Source organism: Rutidosis leptorrhynchoides, chromosome 10, assembly GCF_046630445.1.
Source record: "Rutidosis leptorrhynchoides isolate AG116_Rl617_1_P2 chromosome 10, CSIRO_AGI_Rlap_v1, whole genome shotgun sequence".
Classification (NCBI taxonomy): Eukaryota; Viridiplantae; Streptophyta; class Magnoliopsida; order Asterales; family Asteraceae; genus Rutidosis; species Rutidosis leptorrhynchoides.
In genome coordinates this window covers 247,219,136-247,243,761 of record NC_092342.1, presented here as the reverse complement: position 1 = coordinate 247,243,761, position 24,626 = coordinate 247,219,136, and the positions used below count along the sequence as shown (strand labels likewise).

The 24,626-nt window shown below is 33.9% G+C and overlaps 2 protein-coding genes across 4 annotated transcripts; one reads left to right on the top strand and one right to left on the bottom strand.

Moving 5' to 3' along the window:
- Window positions 1-8,960: 8,960 nt before the first annotated feature.
- On the top strand, window positions 8,961-11,260 carry LOC139871754 (F-box protein MAX2 homolog A). Its single transcript, XM_071859485.1, has one exon. The coding sequence runs from the start codon at window positions 9,104-9,106 to the stop codon at window positions 11,135-11,137; it is 2,034 nt and encodes a 677-aa protein (XP_071715586.1). The 5' UTR covers window positions 8,961-9,103; the 3' UTR covers window positions 11,138-11,260.
- Window positions 11,261-11,520: 260 nt separating this feature from the next.
- LOC139871543 (serine/threonine-protein kinase EDR1-like) lies at window positions 11,521-23,690 on the bottom strand. Of its 3 annotated transcripts, none has more exons than XM_071859244.1 (16): window positions 23,303-23,690; window positions 22,175-22,378; window positions 21,505-21,678; window positions 20,843-21,102; window positions 20,641-20,760; window positions 19,901-19,990; window positions 19,099-19,194; window positions 18,022-18,105; window positions 17,223-17,322; window positions 16,122-16,347; window positions 15,134-15,257; window positions 14,676-14,695; window positions 14,366-14,522; window positions 13,409-13,697; window positions 12,801-12,873; window positions 11,521-11,775 (listed from the first exon to the last, which is right to left on the bottom strand). In XM_071859244.1, exons 1-16 carry the CDS (start codon window positions 23,561-23,563, stop codon window positions 11,693-11,695), a joined length of 2,361 nt encoding a protein of 786 aa, XP_071715345.1. In that variant the 5' UTR covers window positions 23,564-23,690; the 3' UTR covers window positions 11,521-11,692. The 3 variants fall into 3 exon arrangements, with proteins under 3 accessions (XP_071715345.1, XP_071715347.1, XP_071715348.1); XM_071859246.1 differs by having other exon boundaries at window positions 16,122-16,350; window positions 17,229-17,322; XM_071859247.1 differs by having other exon boundaries at window positions 17,229-17,322.
- Window positions 23,691-24,626: the final 936 nt, after the last annotated feature.

The window sequence follows — 24,626 nt, the reverse complement described above, 5'->3', positions numbered from 1 at the left end:
TAATAATGATAATACTTATAATCATAATCATAATGCTTAATAATAATATAATATTAATAATAGAAATGATAACATTTAATAATAATAATAACAACAATACATATACTTAATAATAATAATAATAATAATAATAATAATAATAATAATAATAATAATAATAATAATAATAATAATAATAATAATAATAATAATAATAATAATAATAATAATGGAAATAATAATAATATTAAATTATACCTTTGTAGCATTAAAAAGAATTAAACTGCTGGAGACGGGACTCGAACTCGCGACCACCCGCTCACCCTCAACACCCCTTAACCATCGCACCATTTATGATTTCCTGATTTAATACCCACCTTATATCTATATATTTACCTCTCAGTTTCTAAACCTTTCTTCCTCACCTCAACTTCCAAAGTCGATCAATGAATCCCAATATATATCAAACTATAATCTGTGGATTTTGGTATTTATAAACGAAACAAAATCGATAGATATTGGGTGTTTGTATCCATCAAGCGAAAAAAAAATGGAGAATGCTGCTACTGCAGCTCGCTGAAAAAGAACAAAAAAAGAATTCGTGATTTTAGGATTTAGGCCGTTTTGATCCTCGACTTCTACACGAAAAAGATTCTAAATCACTCATATAAACTTTCTACATCATCAATTGAACCTGAAATGAAAACAAGAAATTGAATTTGGCTCAAAAACAAAAGTTGACTTTTTGAAACATAAACTTTGACTTACAAATTTGAAATTAATAGAAGGAATTGATGCGTGAAAACTTACAGATAGTTTCAATAGGTACCTCCTAACATATCTGTGTTATTAGATTTTGAAGTTTAATTCGAAAATGGATTATGGATTAAATGGGTTTACGAAAGAAAAAAAATAAAAAATAAAAAAAATGTTTGTTTCTTTATCTCTGGTCAATCTCATCGAATATCAGTGATGGGTATAAATCATACAAACGAGCGATTTTGTGCAGTAACGTGATGTGATTGAAAATTTGTATTTTGGTGAGTATCATCGACAAGGATTCACGAGCAGGGAGAAGAAAAGCAAGAAGGAAAAAAATAGAAAATAATAGAGGCATGTAACTGGCGTGCATATATAACAGGTTTGTACTGCATTTTAATTTAATTTTAATAATTAATAATTAATAATATATAATAACAATACTATTAATATTTAACATTATTAATAAAATAATAATAGTAATAAATATAATATTAATGATAACAAATAATAAAAAAACAATGATAATAATAATAATACCATACTAATTATGATAATATTAATATTTTAATGATGATAATAATAGTATTAGTAATAATAATATAATATAATATAATATAATATAATATATATATATATATATATATATATATATATATATATATATATTCAATTTCATCATTATATAATATATAATGAGATTATTAATACAAATGTTGATATTTGACAGTACTAATAATATTACTTCAACAACTATATTTGTATTTAAATTTAATTTTTTTTTATATCACATATTGTTATGTAATACTTAATAATTATATAGTATGTATTATAACATATACTGAATAATACATATTTATACATTTTAATATAAATATATTATAATATATTTTTGCATACTAATTATGTTATAATTATATATGTAATTATAAAAATCTAAATGTTTTATACATGTAAGTATTATATATATTTATTTAGAATAATACATTATTTCATCATAGAAATATTATATATTTCTACATATACCTAATATAATAATTATGTATAAAATCATATATTTATATATATAAATTCATTTTAAATTACACTTAATTATTTTGTATCTTATTTTACATATTTAATTCTAATGTTTAAATTATATTTTTAATTTCAAATTATTACATATATTTACATTTATCTATATATACATACATATTTATTTACATGCAATTGTTCATGAATCGTCGGAAACAGTCAAAGGTCAAATGAATCAATCTAAACAGTTCAAAAATTTTAAGACTCAACATTACAGACTTTGCTTATCTTGTCGAGATCATTTAAAGATTTAGTTTAAATTTGATCGGAAATTTCCGGGTCGTCACAGTTATCACCCTGGCAAGGCCAATGTTGTAGCTGACGCTTTGAGCCGAAAGGAGAGGATGGCACCTCTTCGTGTTCGGGCACTGAACATCACCATTCATTCGAACCTCAATAGCCAGATCCGAGCAGCCCAAGATGAGGCTCTCAAGGAGGAGAATATATCTCACGAATACTGGAACATTCTCGTCTCTCTATTCGAAGTTAAGGAGACTAGACTCCGATGCTATGCCGGAAGAATTTGGGTACCTCGTTATGGAGATTTACGGAGCCTTATATTAGATGAAGCCCATAAGTCAAGATATTCGATTCATCCAGGAGCCGATAAAATGTACCACGATCTTAAAGAACAGTATCGGTGGCCTAATCTTAAGAAGGATGTTGCAACATATGTTGGGAAGTGTTTGACTTGCTCGAAAGTTAAGGCCGAACATCAGAAGCCCTCTGGATTACTTCAGCAACCATAAATCCCGCAATGGAAGTGGGAAAGGATAACAATGGATTTCATTAATAAGCTACCAAAGACGGTGGGCGGATACGATACCATCTGGGTTATCGTTGATCGTCTTACCAAATCTGCACACTTCTTAGCCATAAAGGAAACAGATACGATGGAGAGACTCGCTCAACTATACATAAAGGAGGTTGTATCTCGTCATGGTGTGCCCTTATCGATTATCTCAGATCGCGATCCCCGTTTTGCTTCTAGATTTTGGCGTTCTTTGCAAGAAGCCTTGGGGACTCGTCTCGACATGAGTACTGCGTATCACCCACAGACCGACGGACAAAGCGAACGCACGATTCAGACTTTAGAAGACATGTTGCGTGCATGTGTCATTGATTTCGGAAAGCCTTGGGAAAGGCATTTGCCGCTGGCCGAATTCTCTTACAACAACGGTTATCATTTGAGTATTAATGCCGCACCTTTTGAAGCGTTGTATGGCCGCAAATGCCGATCTCCTATTTTTTAGGCCGAAGTAGGCGAAACGCAAATCACCGGATCCGAGATAGTCCATGAAACAACGGAGAAGATTGTCCAAATTCAAGCGAGACTCAAGACAGCCTGTGATCGTCAAAAGAGTTATGCAGACCTTAAACGTAAAGACTTCGAATTCAACGTGGGTGACCGTGTAATGTTGAAAGTCGCACCTTGGAAAGGTGTAATTTGTTTTGGAAAACGTGGGAAGCTCAACCCGCAGTACATTGGTCCTTTTGAAATCTTGGAGCGTGTTGGACCCGTTGCTTACCGTTTGGATCTTCCAACTCAATTGAGCTCAGTTCATCCTACCTTTCATGTATCAAATTTGAAGAAGTGTCTTGCTGAACCGGAACATGTCATACCATTGGAGGAACTTACAATTGATGACAAACTCCACTTTGTGGAAGAACCTGTCGAAATTATGGACCGTGAGGTCAAAACTTAGAAACACAACAGGATTTCGATCGTCCGAGTCCGATGGAATGCTAAACGAGGACCTGAGTTTACCTGGGAACGAGAGGATCAAATGATGCAGAAGTATCCTCACCTTTTTCCAACTCCTCCATCTCCCTCAGCTTAAAATTTTGGGACGAAATTTTCTTTAACAGGTGGGTAATGTAACGACCCTGGATTTTCCAACTTATATTATTAATATTTATTATTAATACTTGCGCTTTAGTAAATGTATTTTTATACATTTACTTGTTATCGTAATTGACTTTACATGTCCCGGCTTGTCTTTGTGACACACGTACTTTTCACGAATAATATTTCGAATATTATTTACATTCATAATTAATTATTATTAATTATTTTTAATTAACTAATGCAAGTAGTTAATTACTTGGGCTTTGTTTATTTATTTGTTACATACTTACACATGGACTTTTATTAATGGATTTGGACTTGGAAGCCCACCCTAATTTTCTTAATGGACTACTAGTAAGCCCACTATTATGCTAATGACTCATTAAGGTTAAGAACTAGGATTAATTAAGTGAATGAAGAGACTTGTCACAAGCATGCTAGCACCAAGCTCCCATGCAATTTAACTTTAATCTATTTTGAGCTCACACCATCTCCCAACACTTGAAAGTAGCTTTTGACCTTGCCTCTTTGATCCCTTAAAACCGTCGGCCATCTATGGGGGAAAGGGAGTTCAAATTTTTTTTTTTTTTTGTTACTTATTCACTAGCATTCACTTCACTTTTCACACACACATATTTCTCTACTTTCTTACTCCAAGTTTTCTCTCTAATTGTGAGTTCTTACAAGACTTTTTCTTCTTCTTTTTCTTATTCCAAAACCGAATCATATCATCATCATTTACTTGTTTTGCTACTTGTTTGATTGTTTGTTGTTGTTTGTTGTTAAAGATCAAGTTTTCTAACTTGTATCTTCATGTAATCTTGGTTACTTTCATCTTTGTTTGATGAAGAACCAAGAACAAGGATCTAAGTTCTATAACTTATGGTTGTACACTTAAAATGTTATAAGATTTAAAGTTCATAAGCTTTATAATCATACTTGTGTTCATGTTTTGTAGACTTAAAGTTTACTTTCCTAAGATCCAAACTTTGATTTGAATCTTCTCAAGTATGAAACATACATGAACATAATACTTGTAACTTTAGTTATTTCTTTCTTTTGTAAGTACTTTAAAGTTGTGATATTGTTAATTTGGTCAAGTATTACTAGTTAAACTTGATCTCATATTTCTTGAAACTAAAGTTAACTTTATAAGTTCAAGAACATGGAAGTATAACTTTCTAGTTATAACTTCACACACTTATGTTGGATCTAAGTTTCTATAACTTATGGTCTTCTAAATTTGTTTAAAACAAGAGCTTATGAGCTTATATACATTTTACAAGATGAAAATCTAAGTTTCATAACTTATGGTTTCATTAAAGTGAAGATCCAAGTTCTATAACTTAGGATCTAACTTAAGAACACTAGATCTAGACTTTCTAGTCTAGGATCTTTAATATCTAACTAAGATCTAAGTTCTACAACTTAAGATCTTGTTTATTTAGTTTATTTTCAAGTTTATAGCTTAATGTTACTATTAGAACTCATGTATGTGTCGGATCTAAGATCTTGATGTAACTTTGGTTCATCAAACTACTTACAACCCTTAATTGAGTTGTGCTACATATCTTAGACTTACACTAGTGTTATGATGGTCAAAACTTGGTTAAGATGATGCAAACACATCAACGAGTTGTACACTTGAAGCTATAAGCATCAAGGATGAGAACCGTGATGAGCATCAAGCACCAAGAACCCACCGGAGCACCTTACCTACTGTTTTATGGATCTGATCAGTAACCTGGGCTATTGTAAAAGTTTATTTCTAGCTATTTCGGTTCGAGTAGATGATTTTCTGTTTAGACCTCATCTTAATCCGAGTTACGGTTTAGGATTTATGGCCATCCGAAAGTCACTACACCCTTTTAATGTTGTGCTGAAATTTCTGACCTACTCGTACTTAAACCGACTCCACGGTCAAACGAAAACGATTTTGGTTCTGTAAATTGGTCAGCCTCTAGGGGACTCATATAAGGAGCCATGGCCACTGGTCTCACCTCATTTCAGTTTGTATAGAGGTCGTGGCGACTGAACGAAGTCAACCTTTATTTCAAACTCTATTCTTGATTGAAACTTACTTTACACTTTTTGATTAATGATGAATGATGATGATACTTAAGACCTAATTTACATACTTTTAAACCTTTAGGAACGATTTACTGACTTAGTAACTTTTCACTTAGGTTGAGGACCTTTCGGACCAACTACTTGCTTACTTTCCCGAATCAACTTTACTACTTTTCACTGTGAGTTATAGCATCCCTTTTTACTTTAACTATTTTGGGAACTGAGAATACATGCGCTTTTTACGTTTTACATACTAGGCACGAATACTTAAACTTTATATATGTGTGGGTTATACAACGGCATAAACTTTCCCCTTAGCTCGGTAACGTTTAGTCATTGGTCTTTGAACCGGTGAACGCGAATCTTAGATATGGATCCATAGGGTTTGACATCCCCACTCGGGTTAGTCGCGCTAGCATTTAACGGGTGTTTAATACTTCGTAAACTTACGCACTAGCCAAGTGTACTTTTAGGGGGTGTTATTTACGTTAAGTTAGTTACCAAGTGCCCACCGTTATACATATACTTTTCATACTGTTTTGAAACACTGAAATCTCGTGGCCTACCTTACATTACCGTTACATTTAAACTATAGCTCACCAACATTCGTGTTGACGTTTTAAGCATGTTTTTTTCAGGTGTTTAAGGTTTGATTGCTTTCGCTGTAGTTGCCATGCTTTGTAGACTCCCGATGAGCTTATTAGAGATGTCTTCGCATGAAACGTTTATTTTGCATTCAAACTTTATTACTTTTGAACAATGAATTTGTAACGACCTATGGGTCACGTACTATTATTATTGCTTTCTATTCGTAGAAGCACACTATTGGTTGTAAAACTTTTAATGTTGGTTAAGACGTCACCCCGTTTTATGAATGCAAACTTATTTTAAAACAGCATATAGTGTTTGACCTTGTAATGATCATGTTGTTGATGATCCGTACACGTTAATTTTGTACAGGGCATCACACTCAATCTTACGAATGTGAAATATGGGGAAATTTTCAATTTTGAGATATGGTATATTTGATAAAAAATTTCATATGTGATAGCGGAAAATTAATTTGGAATAAGGCTATTCTTGTCAATGGCATATGTCTTGTAATTAACATTGTGCCACATCGGCATCACCTCATAATTTCCTTCTCGTCACTAACTTATCACATTTCACAAGTATCCCTTTCATACTTCTTCAAATTAACACTGAACCCAACATTATTTTTTTATTTTTGGCTAAAAGACGATAACATTAACAGATTCGGAGTTTAACAAATACAACCTAAACATCATGAAATCTAAACCCCATCCAACCAAGTGGCATAACAAAAGTAACCTAACAAACGGTCCCACCAACATGGTGGAAAACCCCGCTTACTAAGAAACTAAACATAAGCATAGAATACCTAATAATTGCGCTAACCAAGATTATAAGAACACAAACAGTGGAAACGGACGGGAGAACGTCATCCACCTCCCAACAAACCTAAATGAAAACTTAACCATTCTTTCAATGCACCGAGCCTTCGAGAGAACGTCAAAAGTCATAGAGACGTCAAAAATTATGAACACAAAAAGCTCGGCAGCCGCAAGCCTCATCAAGCCGTCACAAAATGGATCCGTCTGCAAAAACACATATCCCGGTCGCGGAGCAGAAACCAGATCGCCAAATGGAAGATAGTCGCATGACACAACCCCGAGGGTGCTTTAGGAGAAAACGAAACCAAACATTGAAAACCGCGGCAACCGCAACACCCCGCGCAACCAAGCTCTGCCCATCACCGCTACAGTCCGCCCTCCAAAAACCACGAACGTCCACACCAACGGGGTAATGAACATCACTAAACTTATTATTCTTATGATTATTATTATTTATTATTATTTATATTATTTATAAAATAATGGATAGGAATTGGCGCTAGCGTGCATATAGGAATTGGCGATGGATACTACTCCCTCGGTCCTTAATTTATTGTCCGGAATTTCATTTTAGAATGTCCCAAATTGATTGTTCACTTTCATAAATAGAAAATAATATGAAGATTAAGTTCTATTATGCACATAATAAATGTTATTATGATTAAAAGATAAAATAAAAAATTAAAAAGTAAACAAAATGTATAGTATGACATTATACTATATACTAACTGTTGTAAATGACATCCAATGAGGAACCGCCACATACCCCCAAATTCACTGTTATACTGTTATAGTATGACATTATACTATATACTAATTGTTGTAAATGACATCCAATGAGGAACCGCCACATACCCCCAAATTCACTGTTATACTGTAACAGTTACTGTAGCACTTTACTGTAGCAATTTCTTTTGTTTTTTTTTCCTTTTGCAAATACATTTTTTTTTTTTTTTGCAAATACATAAAAATCTAATTCCAATTTTCTAATACGATCGATCATAGGTGTTTATTTAACGGGTTTTCTAGCAACAAATAGAAACCTAAAAAAATATAGGTAAAAAGAGTTATTTTTTTATTTTTCATCGCCTTTTTCAATATACTATATATTATTTGATTTTTTATCTTTTAAAAAACCTACTAAAATTATATGGACCATAAGGTTTTGCCGAATAAGTAATTTGTTTAGAAGTCTCAAAACTTAATTTGTTTTGATTCGTTTTGTTGTTAAATTGAGCATTGCAACCCAGACTGTAACATATATCCAGTTGTTTACGTATTTTTCATTTATATAGTAGAATATTACCATAACAGTTGCCGGTCATTGCGTAAATGGTCTGAAAAGAGTGGACAACATTTTGATGACTTTCAAGAAGCCGAAAACTGTCTAACGACATAGTAGCGTTAAAATGACACTTATCCGCCGCGAAACGCGGACCACAAATCTAGTTTTTTTTAAATTATGTGTTTTTTTTTTAAATGATTAAATACGGGATGAAAGGAGTAGTAAACTTTAATTGGTGCTATCTCAATATGTTCATTTGACTTTTACTAGTGGGAGCTGATTCTCACACGCCACTCTTTAATCCATATATATTTAGTAATTATGTGTACATAGATAGATAAAAGAAAATGGTATGTGAGAATTAACACTATTTGTTTGTATCGACGTCAAAGTTTGACGTGACTTCTGACTTTGACCGATCGATGCTAGCACTCTCAATTGTTACGGATAAAATTGTTGGATAGGACAAACGACTGGTTACTACCCCACTCACATCAGATCAAATATATTTATAGAAAAGAATAAGTAAACAAAATAAACAAAATGAAAAATCATTTATAGAAAAAAATCATCCCATTATCCTCTCATCCATATCTCCGATCTGTCTCAGTTGACGCTATCCAAAACAACAACTAGCCACCGTACCATCGCCACCACCACCACCACCTAAAAATGACCACCACCATTAACGATCTCCCTGACGTCATCCTTTCCAATATAATCGCCGCCGTTTCCGACATCCGTACACGCAACTCCGCCTCTTTAGTCTCCCACAAATGGCTCCTTTTAGACCGATCCACTCGCACCTCCCTTATCCTCCGTGGCAACGCACGTGACCTCCACATGCTCCCATCATGTTTCCGATCAGTTACTCACCTTGATCTCTCTTTACTCTCCCCGTGGGGCCACCCTCTTCTGTCTTCCGTTACCGATCCCGCTCTTTTCGCGCGTTTGTTATCTCAATCGTTCCCAAATGTTCAATCCCTAATTATTTACTCACGAAACCCTAACGCAATTGAGCTTTTAGCTTCTCAGTGGCCCACACTTCGTAAGATCAAATTAGTGAGGTGGCATCAGCGGCCGCAGCAACAGGTATATGGAGCTGATTTAACTCCGGTATTTGATAACTGTACACAAATTGATTATATTGATTTATCGAATTTTTATTGCTGGACTGATGATATTCCGGCTGCTTTGAGATGTTATCCGTTAATTGCTTCGAAACTTACGTTGCTTAATCTGCTTAATTCTTCGTTTCCTGAAGGATTTAAGTCCCAGGAAGTTGGGGAAATTACTAAATTTTGCCCTAATTTGAAGGAATTTATGATTGTTTGTATGTTTGATCCTAGATACCCTGGTTTCGTTGGAGATGAAACTCTGGTTTTGATCTCGGTTAATTGCCCGAAGTTATCGGTGCTTCATCTTGCAGATCCGTTGGCTTTAGCAAACGCTAGAGCCGATCCGGATACGCAGGGTTTTAGTACCGATGACGCGAGTATTACAGTTGCGACTTTGATTGAGATGTTTTCGGGGCTTCCGTTATTGGAAGAACTTGTATTTGATATTTGTAATAATGTGAGAGATTGTGGTCCTGCTTTGGAGATTTTGAACTCCAAATGTCCTAAAATTAAGCGATTAAAGCTTGGTAATTTTCATGGGATTTCGATGCCCATTGAGTCAAAATTGGACGGAGTCGCTTTGTGTCAACGGATTGAATCGTTATCTATTAGGAATGTTGCTGATTTGAATGATATGGGATTGATTGCGATCGCTCGAGGATGTTCAAAGTTGGTTAAGTTTGAAGTTCAAGGGTGTAAGAATATCACGGTTCATGGAATGCGGACTTTTGTTTGTTTGTTGAAACGAACATTAGTTGATGTCAAGATTTCGTGTTGTAAGAATTTAGGTGCAAAGAGTTCGTTAAAAGCATTGGGGCCAATTCAAGATCGGATTCAAAGGCTTCACATTGATTGTGTTTTTGATGATAGTGATGAAGATGAGATTGAAATTGATTGCAACTATGATGATGAGTTGGGTCATAAGAGGAAAAAATTAAAACTTGATATTGATTTAAATGATTTGAGCAACGGGTTTCAACAGAAACCATGGGAGAAACTCGAGCATCTGTCGCTTTGGTTTTCAGTTGGTGAGCTTTTGACACCATTGTTATCTTTGGGACTTGAAGATTGTCCGAATTTAGAAGAAATTTTCATCAAAGTGGAAGGTGATTGTAGGGATTTTGCAAAACCTCAACCAAGCGAATTTGGGCTGAGTTACTTAGCAATCTACCCGAAACTAGTAAAGATGCAATTGGATTGTGGTGAAACAATTGGGTATGCACACACTGCACCATCGGGTCGGTTGGATTTAAGTGTATGGGAACGGTTTTATTTGTATGGGATCGGGAATTTGGGCCTAATTGAACTCGATTATTGGCCACCGCAAGACAAAGATGTGAACCAGAGGAGCTTATCATTGCCTGCAGCTGGGTTGCTCCAGGAATGTGTTGCGTTGAGGAAACTGTTTATTCATGGAACAGCTCATGAACATTTTTTGAATTTTCTTTTAAGGATTCCGAATTTAAGAGATGTTCAGGTTAGAGAAGATTATTATCCGGCACCTGAGAATGATATGAGTACTGAAATGAGAGCTGATTCATGTAGTCGCTTTGAAGATGCATTGAATAGGCGTCATATCGAAGACTGAAACGAATGATACAAGGTTCAAGAATAAGATGTAGCGAATCTGGAATAAAATGTTAACTGTAATTCTAAGATTTTTTTAAATTCAATAATTGTTGGATCTTAATATCTAAATCCTGTTTTGCCATTTCTATGTTTGTTTGTAGTGCATTGCCAATTCTGTTCTGTTCTCATCTTTTGGAAATTTGGCAAGTAATCAAATTGTCAATTTGGATTAGAAAACAATATTTGAAGTGCAAAAATAGCATGAAGTTGAATCTTAATATGTAGTTGCTTAAAAGATACATTGATCTTGATATTTAGTGGTGCAAGTTTAAGCAGATAGTTCAATTCACAGATGTTTAAAACCGTTTACTAGTAAATTTTTATTAAAAAGGAGAGATGTAATGAAGTCCTGAAAAGAGTTGTGACATTTATAATTCTACCAGTAACAGTAGATTCTTTATAAGCAACTATATTTATACAGAAAGTAAGTAAATGAGCCGATAACTGTTATGTAAAACCTCTATTGTGTCATTTTTTAGCTTTATAAATAATATCCTCTTTCAATTTAAATAGATCAACAAGCTGTGTATTCGCAGTCAAGTAGACGAGTGAGGATGTCCTCACAGCTTGGTCGCTCATGTGGTTCTGCCCAGCAATCTGCAAGATTGTTTATACTCGATCAAAATCAAAAATATAACACGGCATAATTTAGGAGTTTACATTAACAAAAAATATGGACAGTTTCTCAAATACATTTGCAGGGGATATATTTCAAATAAGTAGACTTAGAGTGCATTTGATAAAACTGAATAATTTAACGTTGAATGATTTATAATTTAAATGATTTAAAGATTCTAAATGAGTTTGGATCTAAATGACAATATATGTTGTTTGATAATAATTTTAAATAAACAATATGAATGAGGTAAAGTTACCGTATCAACGCTTTATAAGAATAAAAAGTTCAATATACTATTTTACCTTATTAACGCTTTATATGAATAAAAAATTTAAATATACTTGTTTGATAAATGTTCGGGATATGACTTAAGTAGGATATTACGTGCTTAATGGTCAAAAGTGTGTTTCAACTATGAATGGTTTATCACTGAATGTTGAACCACTCAGCATCATATGTCATTAAGAGGTCTGAAACAAACGCAATGAATGATGAATAGCTCAGCATTCAACACTGAATGGTTCAGCACTGAATGCAAAACCATTCAACATCATATGTCGGTCAAAAACAAACACGATGAATGCTAAATGGTTCAACATTATTCAGCACTGAACCAAGCCATACGTTGTAGTTTAATCCAAAACGACAACTAAAATCACATGCAACGACCAAAAAGACCTCCCTTAATAGTATATGGTATAGTATTAATATTAATATTAATATTAATATTAATTTCACATATAGAAGGAACTGTCATTGAATTTATAGTTAATAATTTTTGAATCGTTGTTAACTACACCTGAAGAATCAATGTGTAAATAGATCATTGGTTTAGAACCATTACCCAACCCACCTGTTTGGCCTTGACAAACAGTCACTGCATTAGTGCTGTTTCTTAGAATCAAATGTTGCAACTTTTAGGAGAATTTTTTACTTTTAGATCATAAGAAGGAAAGTCTTGATATTTGCCAACAAATAAAACACAGAAAAGATAGAAAGGTACCAGCAATTAGCCTGCCAATGGGACCTTCCGGAAGCTCCAATCGTGAACCTTCATTGGCAACAGAAAAAACGACCTAAACAGCATAGTATCGAACATTAAGCTCTCTTGAGAACACATGAGATGAATATCATTATATGATTTTTACAATAGATTCACAGACGCATTTGTTTCTAAGAGTTACATAGAACAATTGTTGGCTAAAAAGCTACCAGATTAAAACAAGATTTTGTTTATAAAATTTTGCTTTACTAGGTGACCATTGTGACCAATAACTTATAGAGGTGGCAGCTTCAACCCACTTACATATGAATGTGTTGACTAACAGACCAGAGTTTGTATTTTAAGTAGAAAGTCAACCAAAGTGTATGTCATGCATAAAACCTCATAAATCATTTTATTTAAGGAAAGTACATAATTATTGAAATAATATTATCTTTTTGACACTTATTAATTTCACGATTCGCACAAAAAGTGTTTCGGTACAACACGGTCCTGTTTTACGGGAAACCAAGCGTAACCTTACTAACCCACCCATATTTCAACTTGATGAACTTTGTTAAACAAATATTTGAAGTATGAAAATTTAGTAGGCAGTTAATAAAACTAACCCGCTCAGCAGGCAAACCTTCCCATGGACGATTTAACGTGCACAATTCCCACATGATAACTCCAAGACTGAAAATATCACATTTCTCAGTGAAAGGTTCATTTCGGATAAGTTCTGGAGCCATCCATTCAGGGGTGCCAGCTGATGAGGTGTCTTTCATGGGTGATTCAGTCATCATTCTTGAGAGCCCAAAATCACATATCTTGACGGTCCAATGCTTATTCACAAGGCAATTTGCACTTTTTATATCGCGGTGAACTATCTTCATTCGGTGAATGCACATCAATCCTCTTTTAATTTATTATATGCAAAAAGGGAAAAAGATAAGATGAAATCATGTCAAAAGTTGACATTTATATGAAACTAATATACCCTACATACCCAGCAAACAAAAGGAGTGTGCGAGAGAAAGCTGAAAGCTTTTGATACATGCAATCTAACTCAACTTCTATGAATTACAGACTGCAATTCGATCCATTCACTTATGCATGGGAATTGGAAAGATTCGTATTATGTTTATTTATCCAACATATCAAAAGGATCTAATAAAATAAAATAGCTCAAAAGAATTGGGTGGGTCAAACAGGTTATTGATTTACAGTACCAAAAATATACTTTTGATGCATATAAAATCTTGAATTATTATATCAAAAATCTAGACTGTGATGGATATAGATAAATTTTAAAATAATATTTGATGAACTAAATTTTTACATAAAAAGTAAGCATGTAAACAGAAAGTGCTTCGGAACAAGCCAACACCAGCCTGTACCGAAATAATAGCTTTGTGCCATTGTTCGACAGTACGCATATCAAGTCGTTACCCACCCACGTTGGTGAAAAAGCATAGGTAATTAATAGTTTTTTACTCTTGAAAGTCTACCAAAATGTTTGAATTTCATTGCCATTGAAAACAGCATTCTACTTTTGATAATATTAGTGCAAAATATCGACTAACCTGCATATATCACGAAGCATTTTCAGCCTTCTTCGCCAGCTGAGCTTCTTTTTCTGACCACTTAAATGGATCAGGTAATATAACGATCCCATCTCCATATACTCTGTAACCATGGATAAGCGTGGCGGTCTTGTACAGGCTCCAAGAAACAATATAACTGGAAAAAAAATCATGAAATTTATCAGCATATTGCAATTGCAAAGCAGTATGAACTCAGTTATTTAATCAGTTTATTGCAAGTATTATACATTTCATTACCCTGAATTCTGTGTTTAAACAAATAATATACAGAAAAAAGAGAGAGACATACCATTTGGATGTCGAAGACGACTGTCAAACACCAAACACACAAATAAAAGTGAAGTTAGAATTGTACAAACGAATAAATGAAGTCAGAACTATCAGTTACTAATAGATAGGGATGTGCACCATTTGGTTTCAAACCGATTAAACCGAATATCAAATCGAATCCAAACCCAAAAAAGCCAAACCGAATTTTTTAAATGGTTTTCGGATCGATCGAAACCGAAACCGTTATTTCTAATTTATATGTAAGTTTATGCTGGTTAGGATTTTTATTTTTAGTGATTTTCAGTTTTAACCGAAATCAAATTCGGTTTTCGGTTCGGTTTTGGTTTTGATATTTAAATTTGGTTTCAGTTTGGTTTTCGTTTTTGATTTTACAAGTTTCAAAACCGAAAAAACCGAACCAAATAAACCGAAAAACCAAAAACCAAACCGATGAACACCCCTACGAGTAATAGATACCTGAGGATGGAAATTTCATTGCAAAAATCTTCCATGTTCTCCTCTGTTAGATCTTGTTCCAGAAATACTTTTATGGCTACCTCTGTCCCATTCCAAATGCCACGAAAAACTTCACCAAAGAATCCTGATACAAAATTATGAAACACAACGAATATGTGAACAGATTGTACGAAGAAGATGCCATAACTTTCAAGTAATGCAAGTGACAGGAAAGAACTAAGATAAGAAGCCTACAACACCTACCAAAAAATAAGCATATCAAAACAGACTTCTGATGAAAGTGCTTCTTATACATTACACAAAATGCAGTAGATAAAACTCTAAAGCATACATGACACTAATTTAAAATGCTAAAAACTAGATGCCTTCTATGAAGATGTTCTTTGATGTAACAGTCAAAATTTCTTTCATTACCCACCTGAGCCAGATTTATTTAGGCATTCACCACATAATAAACCCCATCTGAACATGTACCGACGAGCCGTCCCGACTTGGCCGGAATATGTCAAAGTAATCCATCAACACCAGCCAACATGTCAAAATTGGTCAAAAGTCGAATTTAGTCGGTCAAAGTCATAGTTGGTCAAGATTTTAATATGAATTAAATTAGGATTCTGGAGTATTTGAACGACTATGTCTATGTTTCTAGACAATAAGTTAAAGTTTATTTTTGGTTACGTTTATGGTTCTTTTTTTATATGTAAACATATAATTTTGAAATTTATTATTTAAATGTAAAAAAGTCCAATCTGATAAATCTCGACTTGGCTGATTAAACCTAGCAAATTTTACAACCTTATTTAGTGGCAGAGAGCTAAACTCAGGTCTGTAATGCGGGAATTAAAATTCTGAAAATTTGGCATGTCAGCCAGATTGGTTATAGTCTGGTTTAATATACAGCTTATCAAAAAGAATGAAATAAAGGTTACAGCTTACGGATAGATATACTGTCAATAGATGAAGAGTAGATATATAAAAGAGTAATTACCTATTCCGACTCGAGTGCCAACTGTAATTTCTGAAAAATCAATATGCCATTCTTGATAAGGCAAGAGAGGCTTATTTTGAAACATGGGGGAGTCCAAAATTTTATTCCACGTTGAGACTGTTTCATCACCAACCATGCCATCAGAAATGGGAGGTCGCCTTGAAGAAGCTGTATGCCTGAACTCATGGGGAGATGTAGGTAATGACATTGCCTTTTGAGAAGTCACCTGCTTCATATTTACAGAATACATAGACATTTCATGATGCTCATTCAACTCCTAAACATTAAAGTATATTACTAACCGTTTAAAGACTCAAAAGATGTTATCACATTAAATCTCAAAAGATTGTAGGTAACTTAACAAAACAGGAATCTTCTATTCAAACTATAAAACATGAAGAACAGGGAGTTATATATGTTTGTTGTTTTAGAGGTACGTTTCCTACCAATATCATGGCCTTGAGAGCCAAGATGTTATTATTACATTATTCAGGTAGAATCGGCATACTACTATTTTGAGATTTTGGTACTTATAGTTACATAACAGCTAATGCTTTGTTCAACGAATTAATGCCTTTTTGACTTAGAACTGTGTGTTAAATTTCAACAAAAAAGAGAAATCGATACTCAGGAGATGAATTGTATAGGAACTAGGAAAAAACCCAGCATCATGAGTTACATAGACAGCAGCAATAACCACCACATGATACGAAGGTTGATTTAATTTTCGAATAAAAATATTGAAAAAATTAAGAAAGTCATCGTCGGACATTCTCTAATAGGAAATGGTTCTAGAAGTCATGGTGTCCGCTACAAAAAACAGCTAACTAAGATCTAGAGAGCTATGGCAAACAAGGGTCGTCAATTTCCGAGTTCTGCTTATAGTCTATGATCCTACACTCATACGAGTAACTATCTTCTGACACATTCATTGTCACTAAGTTTAGGTATATCACATCCTACAATAATAGTTAACATCAATAAGTTCACTACCCGCAATTGTACAGCTGGCAGTTGTTAAAAGTAGTTTGAGCAGATAATTTAACCTACAACAACAGATATATAAGCTGTATGAATACAGTCCACAAAAGTAAAACATACACTTACATCCTTCTTAATGTCTGTATTCTGCAACCTACTCTCCACCTGTTCTCTCAACAGTCGATTCTGCTTTAATGTTTCATTCATCGCCCGTACAGCCCTGCATGTTATACAAGAAAAAATTATGAAGTAATTTGTTTTCAACAAAAAGCACCTCTAATGTGAGCATTCAAACTTCTTATATGTTTCTGCAATTGTTTATGCAAAATAAACCACAGAATCTGTAGAAATTTTATCTTTAATCATAGTATCAGAATACGTTAACTACCTGATTATGTATATCTTACATTAACTAAAACCATACCAACAGCTCGAGATTTAGATATCCAACATTTATTTTTCTCCTGATTTTCAGTTTAATAGCTCATTATGCACTCCGCATACATAGATTTCCCAGCACAAAAGTTTTTACCCCGATAACAAAAGCAATAATTGAGTTCTACATGCATGATTGCTAAGTCCTTACTCCCTTGATACTCGCAATTATCAAATGGCATAGACACCATATATGTATTTAAAAAAAGACAGTGAATTAAATAAATCAATAGTGGAGAAAAAGTCAAAAGAAATTACACAAGTACTAAATTTTGTTATTGTATAGAAAATGCAACTTCGTTGATGGTTAGCTAATACTATCCTTTTCGAAGTGTTTTATGTACTAGTAAACTTTATAAGACATAAATTCTCTAACTTACCAACGTGTATAATTACCTAAAAGATCTACAAACATGAAAACGCAAGTAAACCAAAGGGTCTGGTCTAATGTAACAACATAACCTCTCAACTAGGATATACCAACCTTACGATGTCATCGCCGATTTCTGGAGTAATACTAACGCTTCTTCGATGTCTACGGTGTTCTGAAGTTGATGTGCCTTCTGACCTGCCACATATACAGAATGTAACACTTTGGATTAGTTTGTTGACAGATGAAGGATATTAATTCTTCAAGTAACAACTTTAAAAAGTATCACATACAAAGTACGACATGCAATTGCCAAAAACGGCAGAATGATAAACGATTATTTCTAGCTCTCTATCATGCTGCATAAGTAGAATTATTAAGCAATTACGAATTGAAAGCACATACAACCACCTGCTACGTAACAAAATTATGTTTAAATGCCATCTCTTGAGATGTTTTATCATATTAAGCCTTTCGAGAACTATAGGCTGCAAACACTTTTTACCTAAAGAGACACCACCACAACTATTTGATTACCCATCCTTCTGCCACAAGAATATCCTGCAAGTTCCTTGCTTAAACCAGACTTTCACCTGAGCCAATGTGCTCGTTCATAGGAGAGTTTCCTCGCTTGCCCAAAAAAAAAAAACAGACTTTCACCTAGACTGACAATCTCTTGCATTATTTGTGTTTATATGGACCGATCAGTGGCGGTTCAAATCTGGAGCAAAGTCCATCACTTTGAGTTATATTACTAAATTTGGTACAACACGAACACCATTTGCCCCGGCACTAAATAGAGCAATGTTTAGTGTTAACATCAGAGTGCATTTTTTGCAGTTTTACACTACTTTAGTGGGAAAAAAATCCCTAAGTGCCAACATTGGAGATGTTGTAAGACAAAGGTATAAAACAGAAGGTAGTTCATCCTTAGAGATATGTCTGTAGATACCCGTACTAACACTCATAGAAAATCCAGCTTTTGAAGGCTTTAGGTGCAGCATAGATGTGAGTCTCACCATACCTTTAAGGTAACACTTGGTAGACATATAGACATAGACATAGATAGCATTGCGAACCAATGATATAGGAAATAATAAAAAGATGAAAAATGTTTGCATGGAGGCATACAAGCGTGTCATTGCCAAGTAAGCCTCAAAAATAAAAAAAGCAGATACAAGTAGTAGAAACCTTGATGGACCGACATCATCAGGATAGTCTCCAAAAGCTCTCCTGTCACCACCAAGCATGGACCGTCCGCGTGCTCGGAAGGATGGATGCTCCGGACTGCAATAATCAAAGCACATATAGAATATCTAATAAAGGCTTACTAGGATTTCGAAAGTAGTGTAGAACGAGAATGCCAAGGATCTTATTCTTTAACAAAACTAGACAAGTACACTTGTATCAATTATGGGTCCACTTAAAGATTATAAATTTCCCACCCATTGGAACAATACAAATATGTCTACTTAATGCATACATGAGCATACAATTATAATTATTCCTTAACTAATATTACTCGCACTTCTAAGAAGGATTAAGATTTTTCTAGTTGGATTTTATTGAACTATTGCATATATAACCAAGGCATGAATATCACACACTTACATTTACTGTTTCATGTTGTTGACGAAAAGACCAACATGGTAAGGTTGACGTAAGTGTCAATAGAATATATAGTAATAATTTTACTTATTATAGTTAGAGTATATGACATTTTTTTAAGGAAAACCCCGCCTATCTGTGATATTTATTTGACAACGAGGATTCAATTCACTCCTCAAAAACCATTGTTTGCTTATTAAGAAAAACTGAGATCCAGCAACAGCAAACTATAATAACTTATATTCAAGCGAAAATAAAGAAAAAAACCCAGATGCATATCCAAAATACGACAATGCTATACTTTTTCCTAAATAGCAAATGCAATATGTTAACAAAAGGTTGTCTATGTCACATACAAGTATACAATAGAACCATAAAGCACTACCTTGAGCTTGCAGTCCTTGGTTCATTTATCACCTTCCTCCTGCTCCTTCGCCAAAATGAAGCAGCAATGTCTGGTTCACTACGGGAGAAACTGATGCATGTGAATATGAAAAACATAATAAGAAAATTAAAATACAAGCTAGAATAACTCATCAACCCAAGTACAAAAGGAAAGATGAAAAGGCCGCAAAACATGCCATCATATAATACAACTCAGCGTCAGTTTTTGTTCAGTTAGGCTAATTGATACTCTCAATAGTGTCCCTTAAAAAATACATAATTACCTCATCTTGTTACTAAACTTTAGTTACATAATCTGTTACATTAGCTAAAACGTAACTCAATAATATAAGATTATATAAATAGTTTATTTACCCATTCTTCTAACCTAATTTAAAAACTATAATTTCTATAACTCCATGTCACAGACCATGATTACTTTTCAGCAAGATTGTCCGTATTGATTACTTTAACAATACATTGTATAACAAATTGTATATTATCAGAATCTGCAGAACATTCAAACATCTGATTACTATAAACCCAACAACAGATGCACATCCAAACACTATTATCTACATTCCATTTTATTACCACTTATTATCAGATTCTGATTATTCAACATAACAATATAACTTTTAAAATCAGATCTAAAGTATAATCTAACTTCTGTTTTCCATTTCACGAAACGAGAATTCAATCCAATAAAAGGAGAAGTAGTTATTGAATAAACCAATGAACCTCCATGTTCCATCAACGGATGAAGCAGAACGCATCATTTTATTCCTCAATGATGGTCCAGGCACATTCAAGGATGATTCCAATCTCCGCTGATAATGTAGATTATCAACTTTCTCGGTACTGCAGAAACCAGAAAAATTAAGCACCCTGCTAGTTATAAAGAAGTAAAAACGGGAATAAACGGATACTAAAAGCATCTAACCTCTCATTGTCCATCCTTTCTGAAAAACCATATAATGGGCTGTTTGGCTCCAGTGGTGAATCACACGAGTCATTTTCTGCAGAATCACTTTCTCCCGCTCCAGAAATATGAGTCATAAAAATCGCCTTCATTGATTGAGGTATGAGTTGGCCAGGAAATCGCATAAGATCAACGAGTAATTCTACTGAATTTAGAACAACTACAACAGACATATGCTTATATGAATCTGCACACTCACCAACTCCTTCAATAGGTAATCCCTGAAAAAATAAGATGGTGTTAATGTCTTGATAAATAAACTGTATGACTTTCATATTACTACATCTTGTTTATAATCATATGCACCACCAAATAGAAAGTGAAATTTATGATGTTATAAAAATAGTTATGGTTGGTCATTTCTGATCATAGCCACCATGTAGAGGTTGAATACAGAAATATACACACTGGGTCACGGGTGATATTCATCATGTTCGACACATTTGACACATAGTTATTTGAGCATTTGAGATAATACACAACCCATGTAGATTCCATTCATAACTATGTGGGCCAAAACAGCCACACAACCACAAAGTATCGATTGACTGCCAAATCAGTCGAGGGTAATTAATATAAGACCTATGTTGAGGTATAGCAGCCTAATGAATTAAACTACTTACCACTACTAGCTTACTGTCTAAACCTACAGTATCAGCAAGAACTTTAAACAGTATCGCTCGAGGACGGCATGAACCGTTTTTAATATGCCCCAGCAACTGAACACGTCGAGAAGTATCGTCATGTGTAGCTTTCATTGGGCTATCATACTGTTGCCGCTTATAGACATCAGCCACCTGCAAATAAATTTCATGCACTTTATCAAGAAAATCCGTGCAGCTTATAAACCACATATGAAGCTTTCAAGCATATAAGATAACTAGGACATTTATAATTTTTATATACTGCTAATTAACTAAGGTTTATAGTTTATTACTTTTCTATATTTTGGGCTTTTGGCTTGCTAATAATTTGTTAACAGGAAAAAATATTTTGTAAAATGGATTTAAACAAGTTTTTAAATTCGACGGATATATCTGATGTTATATTTAACATGAAATTTTCAATTTTTATTATATGCAGTTGGTATTATTATTATTATAATTATTATAATAATAATAATAATAATAATGTTAAAACTTGTTTTGTACTTCACAAAATTGTGCACGACTAAAATTCAAATACTAAATAAAAAACATATTATTCAAAATCCCGCCGCAACGCAGGGTAGAAGAATAGTTTTTTAAATTAATTAATTCATACTCGAAAATAAATCAAGCACCAAAAACTCACCACTCCAGCGATCTTTTTGATAATTGCTGCGGGATTTGAGTTCAGCCCTTTCACTAGTGTGGAAATGAGCTGCTTTAGCATGGAAAGCTTCTTATCCTTTTGGAAATCAACAAGTATAATATCAGCTTTCACACCCTCAAGTTCTAAATCGTGGAGCTCCTCCAGTGTGGGAATATCATCAAAAAGATCTTTGAGCCGCTTATCCTGTATACAGTATAAAACAATGGATGTAAAACAGCTTCATCTAGAAGAACTTTCATCATTGTGACATGATACAGAGGTGATTTAACAAATTCATACATAAATTATACTTAGAGATACTTACGATAGCAAAAGTGAAGCTTGCAACTATTATTTCATAACTAAAGTTTAACATAATACAAAACTGCAAATATGTATTAAACTAGCTATTTGTCGCATTAAAATATTGTGCCCGCTTGATGTAATATAATTTAGTCTCCCAATAAACGTCAAAAATTAATATCATAACCATCCAATGTGACAACTTTAAGGCTAGAACAGTTAATTACATTATGATTTTCTTTGAACACCCAAATACAAGACAAGATAAATGTCCGACATCCAATTTACCTAACTTGCGTAATTAAAGAAGCCCCAACCGTCATGACTCCGTACTACTTGTATGTCTTATTAAATGAGCTTAATACTATATGCCGTCTTATTGGATTAGAAGATTGAAAAAGGAAATTCCTAATTAAATTTCAGCCCTATACATTCAAATTAGCAAAAGAGGACATTGTGGTATCATGCCGACCCATTCACAACTACTCATGATCCAACCAGGAAACTATAAAAAACTGAAAGTATGGATTCAATAAAACACCAAGCTTTAATAAAATCATGACAAATGTCACATAACAATTTCAGAGTTCTTGTAAACATGCTCTAAACTCCTTCACTGTGAGTATCACATGCACGTTTCATTAGGTTATAAAGCCTAAGTAGTCAATGAAAGTGTAATCTCCACTAACAAGAAAATTCCAGTACCAAAATATACATATACATACATAACTATAAATCATGAAAGCAATATATCAGGCATGCAAAGAACCAGTAGAAACTGCACTAGTAGTATTCATAAATAACTATCAAAGTTCAGGTGCTTACATGTATAACCGAGTAGAAACCATTTGGAATAGGTTCAGAAAGCACTCCAGTGCGCCAAAGGATTTGCGATGCAGATTGAGATTGTGATATAAACCTATCATATGAAGTGCTGCTCATAGATCTTCTATGATTTAGTGTTTCTTTTTTTGACTCCAATGAAACAGATCCGAATTTATCAACGAACTCCGAAGGCCACCATTTATTGTTAGAAGGCCCTTGTTCTGAGGTCCCAACTTCATCATATGTCTCTTCTGTGTCCATTTATAGATGAATCACATCACCATTTTTTCTCAATTTCTTACTATGTTGAAAAACTGTTCAGTTCCATATTAGTTAAAAACTCGATCACTAACACAATTTCTTCATTTCAACCCAATACTTTAGATGCCATATGACCTGCAATAGAAAACAGAGATGTAACCGTCCATTAATTTCGATAAAGCCAATTACATAATTGGTAACATAAAAAATAATAAAGATACAAGGACATCAAATAGCAACTGAAAGTGGTAGAAAACTTGCAATAGATAGTAATGCTTTGGTGGTTGAAGATAGACAACTTTATAATGGAACTTGAACTAGGTAAGATGCAAAAGAGTATTCACAACTGACACAAAGCAAGTCACAGGGGAAATCAAATCAGTTGTATGAAAGAGGGCTGCGAACAGAATACAAAATCATTATATCAAACCTATGGAAATTAGCTATCAACGACTCAACATAATACATCTTAAAAGTACACACTGCTCATCGTGCGCTAAGGTGGTTGACTAAGAGGAAATGAATCAGAACACACTAGATGTCTGCACTTGACTTGACTGCAGCCCTTGGTAGAACCAGCAAGTTCAATAAAATCAAATAACTAAAAGTATATACTCCAACATCACCACATTGCACAATACAATTACAGAGCTAATCACATTCCAGAACTGGACATTATTAACGATTGAATACGGATAAACCGTCACATTTTTTAATCATCATCAAAAATTAGGAGCTCAAAATACAATTGTATCTTTCAATCATTAAACTACAATTCAGCCAGAGAATTAATTCGATTAATCATCCATTCAAGTTGAACTGAATTTGCAGAAATCAAATCTGAAAGTTGAGAACATACTTACATGATTAAAACCCTAGGATATCGTGAAACTGAAGCGAGATGCCGACACGCAAGTGAAGTGAATGGAAACAGCAATTGGATCCGATTGCAAATTGGATCGATAGAAGAAAGAGTTTGAATTGATGGCGTAAAAGTGAAATTTGAATCCACAAATTCGGGTAAAATTTGTAATAACAAGGATTTGTGTGCTCGTGATGAAGG